A 14,950-nucleotide genomic window follows, 5' to 3' on the forward strand; every position below is an offset into this window, starting at 1 on the left:
GTTTTCTGGGCTACCTTTCCAAGGATGTTTGTGTAATCAACAGCTTTGGAAGATACAGTGTCTCCCTAATGAGCAAAGGATAGGCATGCATTCTGTCCATTATAAAAGATTCAAATTTCCTCATCTCATGTTTTCTCTTGTATAATATAACCCACTGCATGTGCAGATGTCTAAGCTGGCAAATTCAAATTGTTGCATAGAAAGTGAGGCTCCAGGATCTATTATAACAGTGCTAATACTCTGGCTACCCCTATTACTATGAGTGGCAAACTTTCTTTTGTCTCTGACCCAGGAATCTTCTACCAGCAGCCATGCCATCTTGGCTGATTAACTTGATACCTTATAGACAGGTTAAAATCTTATTCTTTTCTCAGTTCTTGTCACAAGATGGTATAACATAGAATATTAAAAATTATCCATATATTTGAAGAAAATATCTCCAATATACATATTCAAGAAATTACTAGTGTAAAACTTTTATAAATAATTGCATATATATATATATATATATCAATAAATGACAATTTGCTGAATGAGAAATACAAAAAGAATATGATGAGCTAAGCTAAAAGAAGAAGAAACCATTAACAAACATATGAAATGATACTCAAAAAACATGAAATGATGCTCAAGGGAAAAATGAAATTTAAAAATACAATGGGATGCCATTTATACCCATAATGTAGATCAGTCACAGATTAATCAAATTAAAGAAATTTTATGTTACCTAATGTTGGTAAGAACTTAAGAGAAAAGGGAATCAATATATATTGCAGGTGGAGGTGTAAATTTATAGAACTGCTGTAGAGAGCATTTTGAAGCTGAATGAGGCTTTTCTCCTTTCTTTTCATCCCTCTCTCCTCCCATTCCTCTTCCCTGCCTCAGCAGAGACTGTGTATGTTATTCCAAAGAGAAGTAAGGTGTTAGGCTACAACAAACTTGCACAGGTAATTTTCTGAACTTACAGAACTTTACTTCTATGGATAAACTTTTAAAAATTATATTATTTTTCCTGGGGGTAAAGATCCGAGGCTCATCACAAAAGCATTTATTTAACATATTATGTATTTGAAAGATAAAGTAATTGTATAATTTTAAATTATATTTAATTTATGTTTATAAAATTGTTCTGTGATAAATTGCATAATGAGCTTCAGCTTTTGAGGCCTAAACTATGTGTACCTCTACCTCTCCCAAACCCAAAGGGAGGAGAAAGCACAATACCTGTAACTGGTACTAGTGATGTGCTAATTCTACCTGTAAAGTAAATAAGATAATTTTCCATCAAGTCATTTCCTAGGTATGTTAATCTTAAGTATCAGTATTATAGCCATGAATCTGAGAGATGATAGGAGAAAATATGTTATGAGAACAAGGTGGGTTCAAAATCTATTCACATCTAATTCTCTCCTAGACAGCATTCTCCTAAACAACTTTCTGTTGTTTCTGAGTACCAGTTGCATTACTCAGCTCAAGCTGCCATAAGAGAATACCAGGGACTGATGACTTAAACAACAGAAAGCCATTTTCTCACAGTCCTGGAGGCAGAAACTCAAAGGTCTAAGTCTTGGTTTCTATTTTTTTTAATTTTTTTTGTTCTTTTGTATATGACAGTAGAGTATAATTTGACTTTTTTTTTTTGGTGATGGTGCTGGGGATTGAACCCAGGGCCTTGCGCATGTGAGGCAAGCATTCTACCAACTGAGCTATACCCCTAGCCACTAATTTGACATCTTTATACAAACATGGAGTACATCTTATTTTAGGTTTGGTTTCTAGTGAGGTTCTTTTTCCTACCTTGCAAATGGTCACTTATCTTTGTGCACATATACCCCTGGCGTCTCCTCTTCTTATGGCATAATTCTTACTGGATTAAGGGCCTTATTATAATTTTAACCTTACTTAACTTCTATGACCTTAAAAGCCTGACTCTAAATGTAATGATATTGGGGGGTAGGGCTTTAAGGTAAACATTTTGGGGAACACAATTCAGTCTACAATACCAACCATGTGGCTGCCATTGTTGTAGGCTCCTGGGACACATTAGTGAACAAAACAGAGGTTCCTCCCCTTGTGGGGTTTATTTTTAAGAGGGAGGTAACACACAATAAATAGTAACTATAATAGGTAAGTATATTGTATAGTATGTTAGCAGATAACGATTGTTATGGATGAACAATAGGAACAGGTAAGAGGGATATGAAGTGCTAGCCTTGGGGTGGGTGACATTTTAAAATAGACCAAGTCCTCCAGTGGTTGACATTTGAGCAAAACCCTGAAGGATGTGAGACAATTTGGAGTATAGATAGATACCTGCCCTTATTAAGTCTGGTGTTTATCCAGTTAAGGACAATGGGTATTATTGAGAAGCTATAGAGGATGCAATTTAGAGGCAGATAAATGTGGTTGGAGTTCTACCTTCAAGCAAATCAGCCTCTGTACCAGATTGCATCCCCAACACCGTGGATTAAATGAGTAACAGAAACCAGCATGTTTTAGAGCTGATTATCCCTCCCATTACAGATGAAAAATGAGAAAACAAACTGCTTCAACACTGCTCTTGAACTCCTTCAAGAATCGCTGTCTGATTATCAAACTTGTCAGGTAGGGGCAGCTCCCTCCCTATTTCTAAAGGCGTTTTGTTGTTTCCTTGGTTTCATTTCACTGTCAACAGATCAGCCCTTGCTTTGGTGGGAAAGATCAATAGTAACCATACTAATTATCTTTACAAGTATGTCAATCAGCTGCTTTCCAAATGGCTTTCCAGGATTAGCTTCTGCCTTGGGTAAGACAAAATTGTTGATGAAATTCAGCTGCCCTGCACTACTGTGAAATATCAAGTAAGGAATATTTATGGAGCATGCCAGGGACTGCACTTAACTCAGAAGCTAACAAAATCATTCTGTCAACTCCTGATTATCCATGTTATTAAAAAATGAAAGTATCAGTGATTAACACAGAGAGGAGTCACAGAGTGTTCTCAGGACAGAAGGTGGAATGAAGCAAACGGAAGATGGAAGAAATAATTCTGGAGGTGAACAGTGGGGAAGGTCAAGGAGATCTAACCCAAGGTCAGCACATTAACCTGGGAGCAGGTGCAGCCAGGAATGAGGGCTTTGAGATATCTAGGCAATTGATAAGCATTGATTTTTTTTTTTACCAGAGTTCATAATAAGAGTATAGTTTCCTTTCTTAAAAATCCACCAGAGAATAGCTAAAAGGCAGAATATAATTCTTTAGATTATTTTATTATATAAATGAAGTGCCTCATCTATATCAGATCAGGGCTGAGCTCTGGCCCTGAGCTCTGGCAAATATCTAATCCCTGTTTTTCCATGAGTGTTTTCTGCAAGATGAAAAGTTAAACCAACAAACCCAGAATGGCAAGGCAAGTGCTTTCTATGGACAAAGGCCTCTGGAAAATAAGCAGGAAGCACCTAACCCAGGGCAGAAGTGAGAGCAACAGGCTGGGTAGGTCTCCAGGAGGAGCTAAAGCCTGATTGCCTCTTATTGGAGGAGTTGCAGTTAGCTGTGCCATCCCAGAGTCATTGAACACACATCAACAAAGCCACCGCAGTGTGTTAAACACTGGTGCTAAGATTTGGGATGAAAAAAAAAATCATTCTGAGATTCAAGATTTCAGACTCTGATAGAATTTCAGAAACTGATAGAAGCAAACTCACAGATGTGTCGTCAGATACTTTGAGAAAGTTATAAAAGGTGGCATTAGCAGCGCGAGTCTGTTCCACTGGATGTAAGGTGTGGTGGGGTGAATTGGTGTCCTGTGTCTGGGAGGATGACAGGTGAGCAGCATGTGGAATGGAGAAACGTGTCACTGGGGACAGATGAAACACCAGGGCGAGAGGATTAAGATGGGAAATTTAAATGAGGGAAGCAGGGCTTTCCATGCCCCGGGGAGGCACTGGGTTTATTCCCTGCAAATAGGGATATTTATGAGAGGGGCATGGGCTAAACATGCAGGGAGTAAAGTGGCAAAGTCACATGGGAACATTTAGATTTTGAGTCTCTGTGGCTTGAGTTTGGATAGTGGACTGGAATGGACAGAGCCTAGGGGGGTAGCAGGGACCAGTTTTAAATGACAGCATTAATTTGGGCACAAAAGGATGAAGGTCTTGAACCAAGACTGTGTATGTGAGGAAAAGAGGAGTGTGAGAGGAGAAATAAGGTACAGGACTTGATAATTGATTGAATGACAAGGATATTTAAGAGAAAAGGGAAATTGTGGGTTTGTGTCTTCCAGTCTGTACAATTCAGTGATTAGCCAAGCTTTCCCCAGGACATGTGATTATTCAGGAAAAATGAGGGCTTAACAAACTCTGAGATCTTATACAGAGAGTAAAAAATACTTCAGTCTAAATTCTATAATGGAGTTTAAATCCCTTGAGTGCCAGTACCTCACTGCTTAATTATTTTAATCTGCCATAGCATAATTTTGTAGAACTTGGTAAAGTAATGCTTTAGCATAGACTACCTTGATATACAATAAAGAAAAACTCTATGTAAACCTTTGGATTAAAAAAAAATAATGAAAAGTTACATTCCTTATAGTGCTATACAAATTAAAACCATATTAGATTAACAATGATCCAACTTTTTAGGTGTTATATTTTCTTTGAAAAGAAAACTAGCATTGGTGTCCAGGAACCACTGGTTTTACGTGGGAAAAAAAGGTATACCTGATCTCCTTTGGCTTCATTTAATTAATGTCAAATACTAGTCGTGGCTTTTTTTAGATTACTAAGAGATTCTAAAACTGAAGGTTATCTTTTATTTCATGCATTATAGTTGTTCAAAGGCTGAGGTTTAGAGACGGAGTAAATTTATATGGACTAACTATAGAGAAAGTTTTATGATAGTGTTTCATCGATAATACTCAGTTGACAAAGTAATTGCTGTTTCAGGCCCTTTTGGCCCGAAGAGCTTTTGTTCTGAATCTGTGGTTTAAATGCATAACAAAAGCAAGGAATCTTTAATGGTACTTTCTTTGAAATTAGAATGTGATTACTTTAAAACATTATGGATAGTTTTATTGCCTTCAACTATTTTTAAACTGCCATTCTTTTTTAATGGTCTCTATAACTGCATGCTGTGGAGAAGAAAAGCTAGTAGAGAATTCACTTTGGTTGAGAGTTAGGTGAGGACCTGCAGAGAATTCCTAGAAAAGATGTTATTATTATTATTTTTTTTGATTTGGTGATCATTAGTGTTCTCTCCACCTTCCCTAAAGCTCCACACCAGGGTGTTTCCAGAACAAGGCTTTAAGCCTAATTGGACCAGCTGACAGTGGAAGTTGATCAAAACTTTTCTTTTTGGGATGCTCTATGATTTCAGAAAAGGACCAGTGGTCACCGTGATTGTGATCATCTCTCACCCACGTACACATCATGTACATGTACAGCTTTTATTCTGGAAGCATGCGAGAGGGGCATGGACAGGTTCTAACCCGCAGTGAGGTCTGAAAACTTTATGATCTGCAAGACTGAAAAAAACAGTGGTCCCCTTTCTGTGAAGAGCATTGTTAGTTCTCAGGAGTTTGAGGTGAAACAGGTCAAGGTAAAGACTCCTTACCCGGCCGTACATGCTCTGGTATGCCTCTGCAATCATCAGCCTCTGCGCATTGCAGCGTTTCGTGAGAATGTCAATCAGCAGGTCTTTGTCACAGTCTGGGAGAAAATCATATCCGAGATTAGTGAAGCTACTACTCTGTCGTTAGAAGGAATCCATTATCTCATGATAAAAACCAATGTGCACGTGTTATGCCTCTTGGTACATTAAAACAGCAATTTTAACAAAAATGGAAGTCACATATCAATGCTCTATGAAGCCTGGGTTCTTCCCGTCTCTCATTTTAGTCCTGAGAGTACAGATTGTTCTCCTTTCTTTATAAAGAACAGATGACACCTTCAAGAGAGTAAGAAAATACAGCTTTTCTTCAGTTATCTGTCCTATCCCATCAAAATGGGCTTCCCTGACTTGCAAGTGGATGAATGGCTTATAGTGGGCACATCTTTCCCACTGTACAGTTAGCCATGGCTTACAAGGAACATGGATTATGAAGACATGGCTGCTCTTGTTGGGACCTCCAGGAATAGTATCAGAGAAGGAAATTATGAAGTGCAAGGCATGGTCTGCACATTTCTGACAGATGCTGGGAACCCCTCATGCTTTGCATGAAGTGTGGTCTCTCTCACTCCTGACCCGGGCTCAGTATCTGGGCTGTGCATCCTCCATCTCATGTCATGTTGTCACCCAGAGAAATGGACCAACTTAATGGACAAATATGTTTAGACATATTTACCTGTAACCATAGTCATAGTAGGGGGACCAGGATGACCTTAACCTTTCCCTGAGTTTAACTAATATTTAGATAGGTTTCTTTCTAACTAAAAGTCCAGACTTCTTTTTCCCTAGGGCATTTACTGTTGAAAATTAGCAACTGTAGATCCTTTCTCTGCTCCTTCAAGATGTAATTCTTCTCCCGTCTCTTGGCGGTTTTACTACCCAGAAATGTTTTTCAAGGATTTGGGGGCCATCTTTGAAATGTTATCCAAAAGATGGAGCCTCTACCTGCCATTCGCTGTATGGAAGTAGGAACCTAAACTTGGATGAGTGCTGGTCAGCATCACAGAGGGCCTCGTCACACTGGCCAAGCTCCAAGCCCATTCCAGTCCCTCCTGCTTTTGTACTAGGTCACTCCAGGCTTTATTCTCCCACTCCATACATCAGAGGGGTTGAGCTCAGGCTCACTTCTCTCTTGAAATGATCTTGGTCTCTATTACAGCAGCTCTGAATACAGTCTCCTTGCTTGTTTAATCCTATTTGGTAGAATTATTCTTTGATAAGAGGTGATATATGAAATGGATAGTGAGAAAAATAAATTAAAACAGCAGAATGTTCAGCAAGTCATTTTTTTTTTTTGAAAACTAAATCCACCCTGGGTAGTCTTAGGGTCATGGGCAAGTTATGAGTCTGGTCCTGAAATGTCCAGTGAATGAGACAGGTGACTAGCATTTACATAGATGACTGTGCCATTGAGAATCGATGGGCGTGAGGGAAAAGACCAGGGTACTTTGTGCACGTGAAATAGTCCTGAAGCTGTATCAGGAGGGAGGGAAGCATAGATTCAGCTCCGAAGACTGAAAATAGTGTCTTCTGAGAGAAGAGGAATAGAGTGAAGTATGATGTGGTGTTGTCTGGGGCTAACCTAGTTAAGTCACAGAGTCAAAGGAAAATAAGACACAGTGAAGTCTGTTACCTCCTTTCAAAAATGTACATATTTTAAATAATTAATAGACGTTTTCTCACTTACATCTGCTGTATTATTCTTATAATCATTATGTTTATTAATTACATATTTATTGTTATTTTCTGCTTTCTGTTCTGTTGAAATTATCCACAATCTACCATTGAAATTACTCTTCATTTTTTAAAGTTTTCATAGCTGTTCTTCCTCATTTAAACTTTCAGAGATATTTCAGAATAATTATTCAATGATAATTACTTGAATTTTAATATAATTTTTCTTAAAACATCTAGTTAAAAAATTACTAGAAACTTAGGAATTGATTATGAGAGTTTTTTTTCATCACTAACATGAATCCACCAAATTCTAAAACGTTAAGTAAAGATTAGTAGAGCTTATTGCTAATGAAAGGAAACTTTATTTATCTAAAATCATTCATATTTGTGTTCATATTTTTATGTCAAATTTTATTTTTCTCACACTTAATGGTAAATGAAGACATGGTACTTTTATATTTATCTTATATCCAAAAAAAAGAAAGAAAGAAAGAGAGAAATTAACTTTTCCTGACATCTGTATAATATTGAAGCAATAGCAGCAGAAAACCCATTTTTTTGAAGTTCACATGAAAAAGTCACCAAATAGTCCAGATTCTGGGAATAAACTTAACAAATTTAGAAAAAATATAAAACACACAAAATTTGCTCTGAGATTATAAGGAAATTAAACTAGAAGCCAACAGAAAGATAGCTAGAAAACGGTAGAAAAAACAACACACTTCTAAATAAATCATGATGAATGTTAAAAATTCAAATAAAATTAAAAAGAAAACACATCAAAATGTGTGAGATACAGTGAATGTAATGCTTAGAGGAAAATTTATAACATAGATTGCATATATGGGAAAAGAAGAAAGATTTGAAATCAATACACTAAGCTTCTACTTACACAGCAAACTACAACAACAAAAATACCTAAAGTGAACAGAAGAAATCATAAAAATGAGTGTAAAAATCAATTAAATTGAAAAAAAAAAAGAAATCAATAGAGAGAATCAATAACAGCAAAATCTGGTTCTTTGTAAAGATCAGTAAAATCTACACACCTCTAGGCAGTCTAAGGAAAACAGAGATATAAAATAGCAATATCAAAAACAAAAGCGGGGGCGGGCATTGCTACTGATTGTATGGACAGTGAAAGGCTAATCAATGAACATCATGGATACCTCTGTGCCCACAGATTTGATTGTCTAGATAAAGTGTATCAATTCCTTCAAAGATACAATTGGCCCAAACTCAAACAAGGAAAAATAGACAATCTGTAAAAGCTTTATCTGTGAAAAAAATTGAATCAGTATTAGCCTGCCAAAACAAAAAAATTACAAGATCAGATGTATTCTCTAGTAAATTCGACCAAATGTTTAAAGAAAAAAATATTAATTCTCTATAATATCTTCCAGAAAATATAAAAATGTGTAGAAAGAATTATATATAGGTACGCAAGGTGGGTTCAACTTTTAAAAATCATTCAATGTAATCCATCACATCAATAGTCTAAAGAAGAAAAATTGTGTGATTATATTGAGAGATGCAGAAAACGCATTGGGCAGAATACAATACCCGTTAAAGGTAAAAATGCTTTGTAAACAAGGAATAGAAGGAAAGTTCCTCAGCTTGATAAGGACATCTCTAAAATCTTACAGCTAGCATCATACTTAATGGGGAGAAGAATCAAGAACAAAGTGAAATGTTTTAAAAACATCTGTGCGTTTCAAAAAGTCCTGGATGTTTCAAAAAGATTCATTTTGATTTATGTGCTCCTTTGTAGAGATTTAGGACAACTGGCTAAAAATGTTTCCAGTTGTCCAAGATCTCATAGAAATAATTTGGCAATTACATATGTTGACAGATACAAAATAAACACAGTTGTTCCAAGAACGCACGTGTAGGAATTCCTCAATAAGACTCCCAAAGTGCCAGAAGTAAAACCAAGAATCAATAAAAGGAATAGTATCATACTAAAAAGCTTCTTCATAGCAAAGGAAACAATCAAGAATATGTAGAGAGAGCCTACAGAATGGGAGAAAATTTTGCCACCTGCATATCATACAGGGATTTAATCTCCAGATATAAAAAGAACTCAAAAACTTAAGAACAACAACAAAAATAACCCAGTCAATACATGGGCAAAGGAACTGGACAGGCATTTCAAAGAAAAAATAAAAATGATCAAAATTATATGAAAAAAAATGTTCAGTATCTCTAGTAATTAGAGAAATGCAAATTAAGACTACACTGAGATTTCATCTCACTCAGAATGACAATTAACAAAAATACAAGTAACAAGAAATGTTGGCGAGGATGTGGGGAGGAAGGCACACTCATACATTGGTGGTAGAACTACAAATTGGTGTAACCACTCTGGAAAGCAATATGGAGATTCCTCAGAAAAGTTGGAATGGAACCACCATTTGACCCAGTTATCCCACTACTTGGCACATACCCAAAGTACTTCAAATCTGCATACTATAGTGACCCAGCACCATCAGTATTTACATCAGCTCAATTCACAATAGCTAAGTTATGGAACCAGCCTAGGTGTCCTTCAACAGATGAATAGATACAGAAAACGTGGCACAGATACACAATGGAATATTACTTGATCATAAAGAAGAATGAAATTATAGCATTTGCAGGTAAATGGATGGAACTGGAGAATATCATGCTAAGTGAAATAAGCCAATCCCCCCAAACCAAAGACCAAATATTCTCTCTGATATGTGGATGCTGACTCACGATAGGACATGGGGAGGGTGGAGAGGGAGGAATGGAGGTTCATTGGATTGAACAGGGGACAATGGGAGAAGGGAAGAGATAAGAGAATGGGCAAGACAGTAGAATGTCTGTGTTCATATATGAATACACAACCAGTGTAACTCCACATCATCACGTACAACCACAAGAATGGGAAGTTGTACTCCATGTATGCATGATATGTCAGAATATCTTCTACTGTCATGTCAACTAAAAAGAACAAATTTTTAAAAAGTTCAGTAAATAAAAAAAAAAACTCATAGGTAGAGAAAACAGCTTCTAATAGCAGGGAATTAGAAAGCAGAACTGCACAGTTAGGGAATGTTAACTGAGAAGTGTTCCTTTTAGATTCAAATTAGTTAAGTTTTCACACAACGTAATACAACTCTTGTTAAAACTATTCATTTTCATTTGCTTAAGGATATATTTTTTGCTTTCAGAGTTTTTTCTAAATCAAATAAGCTCCAGGGAAAACATCAGTAATCGTCCTTTTCAATTGCCCTTTGCCCAAGTCATCAAAATGGATGGACGGCGGGTTGAGCTGTGCTCTTGCTCTGGCACGCTACAGTGGACACTAGGCAACCAAAACCAAGAGCTTCTGAAATCTTTCAGCCTTGAACATTGACAAGCAAAAAATTACGATGGTCAAAATGAATCTATATTCTGACCCTAAAATTGCAATGACAGGAGAATCAAAACTGGAACAAAGAAAAAATATTGTTGTTTGGTGAATAGATTGCTCTGACCTATAGTTTTAAAGCAAAAATCATACTCTGGAAGAAAAAGTTAATCTGTAACTTTTCCTTATCTTGTCCCTATATTTTTTTTTTGCCATGATTGATATTTTAAAAGGCATGAAAGCATTGGAAATTTTAAAGTCAACTTTAGAGAACATATTTAAAGGTTTTTATTGTTTTCCTACGGGATGAAGCTAGTGAATAAAACACACAAATGTGTCTGTATGTACGTACATACACACACACACACACACACACACACACACACACACACAGAGTTCCTGTAAAAGTGACCTTGTTTTTCTAGTCAAGAGCTTGCTTTCTTATGAAAGGTTTTGAATGTTTTATGCAAACATTTCTTTAATGTTGTCTGAGTCTGAGTTTATCTTTGTATTCACTGAAATTTTTCCTAAAATGGGTTTTAAAGAAAATATGTGGTTATTAAATTATTTTGCATCACATTGTAAAGGTCAAATCTTTTTTTAAAAAAATCCAATAATTTTCTTCCTTTCTCCTTTTTGAGGTCTTTTTCTCCAATGTCGTTCAGTGAACATCTATTTGGCACCAATGAGCCAAACTCGGAACTCTGAGAGCTCACAGTCCAGTCAGCAGGTGAGGCTGGCACAAGCACAGCACAGGTGAGGCCAGGGATGGGAGCCAAGAAGCAAGGGACCTGGGATGGCGCAGCTGGTTGATTTTGGAGTGCTCAGAGAAGAAGGCAAAGAGGAAGCCTCATTGCAATAGATTCTTGAAAGAAGAGAGTTTGGATGAAAAGTCAAGAGAAGAAAATAACACTCCAGGCAGGGAGATTATTGGGCCAATTTACAGAGATGTGAAAAATCAGAGCCATTTGGGAGACTAGCAAGTTTGATTTGGCTGGAAGTGAAGATAGCAACAGAAATAGGCAGAAAGCAAACAAATGCAAAGGGCAGGAAGAATGTTCAATGCTGAATTAAGGTGTTATGCCTTGAAATTTCATTTAGTAGTTAGTGATGAGGTATTTAAGGACTTAAGGCAAACATAGCAAGATCAGGCTTGCAGTTTTGCAAGGTAAATCTGTTCACCATGATTAGCCTTTGCTATTGTTTTTCTTCTCAGTTTTTATCTTTGTCCAATTTTTTGTTTAATCTGCATTTGCTTTTTGCAAAACATCAGCTATTTTATACCCATAGTATAGACTTAAGGTAAAACAAAACCAATATTGCAATTTAAAAGATAGCAGAAATTTCTATTCTTACCAAATCCTTGGAGTGCTCCCCCTAGCATTTGGGCATCCATTATGGGATTGAAATTGGGAGCAGGAAAGATGGTTCCTTGAACCTGGTGAGAAAAGTTGATAAGAAAGAGATTATAGTAATTCACATGAATGCTTTCAATATTTCTCCAGATAAATGAATACAAAGATATATTCTACATATTTTAAATACTAGAAGACATGTATACAAATCTCTTAAACAAAGGTCCTAGTTACATGCTAAGTATAGAGAGCAAATTTGATGGGGTTGATTTTATCCATTGGCCTCTATGATTTTGAAATCTATTATTTAAATTGAAAATTGAGATATTAGAGCCAATGCTAGAAAAATGTGAGGATCAAAGTAAACAATGTGTGTCTTCTTAGCAAACAATAGCATTTTCTTATGAATTGGAGACCATTTTACAGAACTGAAAAGAATTATATTAGGACGATGCATGTCATTCATAGGAAGAAGTGGCACTTCCTGCCACAGCTCGTTTGCACCTAAGGGGCCCTCAATCACATGAAAGAAAATTAAAATATTTGAATTGGGGTTATAGGATTCATAAAGATCTGGGTGATACAGATAGGGCAGAGATGATTTATCTGAAACTTGTCGCTGCAAGGGAAAAACATAAAAACCTGACTGACATTTCATTTAAATTCTCTCTCTTGCCAAGAATAAAATGGCAGAACATTTAGGGCAGGCTTTGGAGCCACATGTCTATTATTTCAGACAGAGCCAGCCAGGACAGGTACCGTATCATAACAGCACGAGAGAGTTGTCAGTCAAAATTTATTAAAAAGAGAGACAACTTTCCCTATTTGTTGTCATTATGTCCCAAAATATTGAGGGGGTGGGAAATGGCTTCTTAGAGTGCATGAGCCTACAAGGCCTTAAGAAAAACTCACACACTCACTGAGCTTTTCTTAATAATAGAATCATAGCTGAAGATAAAATAATAGTATGAAATAGTATATATAAAATATATATTATATATACTAATATTATGAAATTAATTAATTAATGAGAATTAGACTATAAATCATGAACTACATGAGACCTCAAGTTTATTGGAGATGGCCTAGAAAGAAAGTTCTCTTGAGCTAATCTCTGAATCTAGAAGCTGTTTTTCAGGGAAGAACATAGTCATATCAGGAAAGAACATAGGAAAGGTATCAGGAAACAACAGAGTAAATACAAATAAAATTTTGGTTTTATCTCTATTTACTAGCCTGTCACATCTGGTGAGACTCTATTAAGATAATAGACTGATTCTTCTTTCATTTATTAAATTAAGTTCAGACCACAGACTCTAAAGTAAATTTGTAGTTCGATTCTCCTGATCTCAAGCATTTTTTTTTTTTTTTTAGTATTTTGAGCCTAGAGGAGCATGAGAATTAAATTTTTGAAACAATAGCCATCTACCTTTAAAGGTGAAAGACTGCATTTGTTACTGGCTTTTACAAAATCCTTTTCATCTCTGTCGATCTTCATCAAATAGATGGCTATTTTGTATTCACAGAGATACTGAGATTATCCAAGGACTGTACTCGGACACATGCACAGTATGTCCCATTATCAACATCTCCTACCAGCATGGTACACTTGGTGCATGAACTACATTGTCATGTCATAATCCCCCACGATCTGTATTTTACATTGGGGCTCACTCTTGTTGCTGTACATTCTTTGAGGCTGAACAAACTTATAATGACATGCACCTACCATTATATCACACAGAACAGCTTCAATGCCCTGAGGAATCTCTGGGCTTCCTTCACCTGTCATGCTGTTAAAGGTTTTTGGAGGAATGAGTAAGGCATACTTTATTTTCTGCTACTAGGAGATAGAACACTTCTGTGAACACTGTCACTTACTGTCTGGATGGCCTTAATCTTACTGAGTGCTATCAGTCAAAGGCAGATTAACCTTTTGAGATTTAAAAGAGAAAGTGTCCTTGAAGACAATAAGATATATTGTTAAGTAGGTGTAAGTTATCTAGACAATGTCTCACATGGACTGAACAAATGTCTGCCAGAAAACATCTCATTAGTGCCCTGGCTAGAGTCTATCCGAATTTCTACTGGTGTATTGCTATAATGAAACTATATTCCTTTTTGGAGCAAAAAAAAAAAAAAAAAAAAAAGAAAAAGCTCTGAAAGTTACAGATAAGGAAAGTTAGAAATGTCTATAGTGATTTATCAGACAATCTGTACTCCACGTTTTTCTTCCTGTGGTTTTTTCCCCTAAATCCTGTACAGGTTACTAGTACAGTGTAATTTTGCTGTAGAATGTATGAATTTTTTTCTTTACAGTTATCTCCTTTGCCATTTAAGAATATTAGTTTTTTTTTTTGCCAATTTGCCTTAAAATAATACTCTAGAATATTTTTTGAATAATTTAACATTAAAAAGTGAGTACTTAGTAATGCACAAAACACACTTTTTAAGTAAACATTTGTTATTTGTATCTATTTATCTAGCATATTATGTCATTAAATTCATTTCAATGTCAATTATGCCACAGTAAGGTTGAAGTCAGCCACATTATTGCATGGAAAGCACATACTATCACTTATTTTTTTGTTGGAATACTCACTGTGTCTTTTACTGATCATTTTGACTGAACTGACCAGTTGAATCTACTGAAAGGGTCAATTACAGGTCTTAACTTTATTTATTCCCTGAGTTGAGCAATTATTTGAAAGATTACTAATTGCTTTGGGATGTGAAAGTCTCTTCTTAACTTTTATAAAACTACCATATCTAGAGCTACCATTTGTTTTGAGGTTACATTGACTTTCCCTTGCATATCCCCCGAACCCCCAACTTGGACTAGCCACCTCCCCTGCATTCCTTAACACCCAGTACCAACCAGGTCCTCTAGGAGGTGAAT

General features: G+C 36.2%; 1 protein-coding gene across 1 annotated transcript in view; it reads right to left on the reverse strand.

Annotated features, from left to right (window-relative positions):
• Anxa10 (annexin A10) overlaps nt 1-13,843 on the reverse strand; it is a 71,677-nt gene extending 57,834 nt beyond the window's left edge. Inside the window, exons 1-3 of the mRNA XM_077792459.1 lie at nt 13,781-13,843; nt 12,053-12,134; nt 5,590-5,684 (exon numbers count right to left, since the gene is read on the reverse strand). Coding sequence (XP_077648585.1) covers nt 5,590-5,684; nt 12,053-12,134; nt 13,781-13,843 — 240 coding nt within the window. The remainder of the gene's footprint in view (nt 1-5,589; nt 5,685-12,052; nt 12,135-13,780) is intronic.
• Nucleotides 13,844-14,950: the final 1,107 nt, after the last annotated feature.

Source organism: Urocitellus parryii, chromosome 14, assembly GCF_045843805.1.
Source record: "Urocitellus parryii isolate mUroPar1 chromosome 14, mUroPar1.hap1, whole genome shotgun sequence".
In the NCBI taxonomy this organism is placed as follows: Eukaryota; Metazoa; Chordata; class Mammalia; order Rodentia; family Sciuridae; genus Urocitellus; species Urocitellus parryii.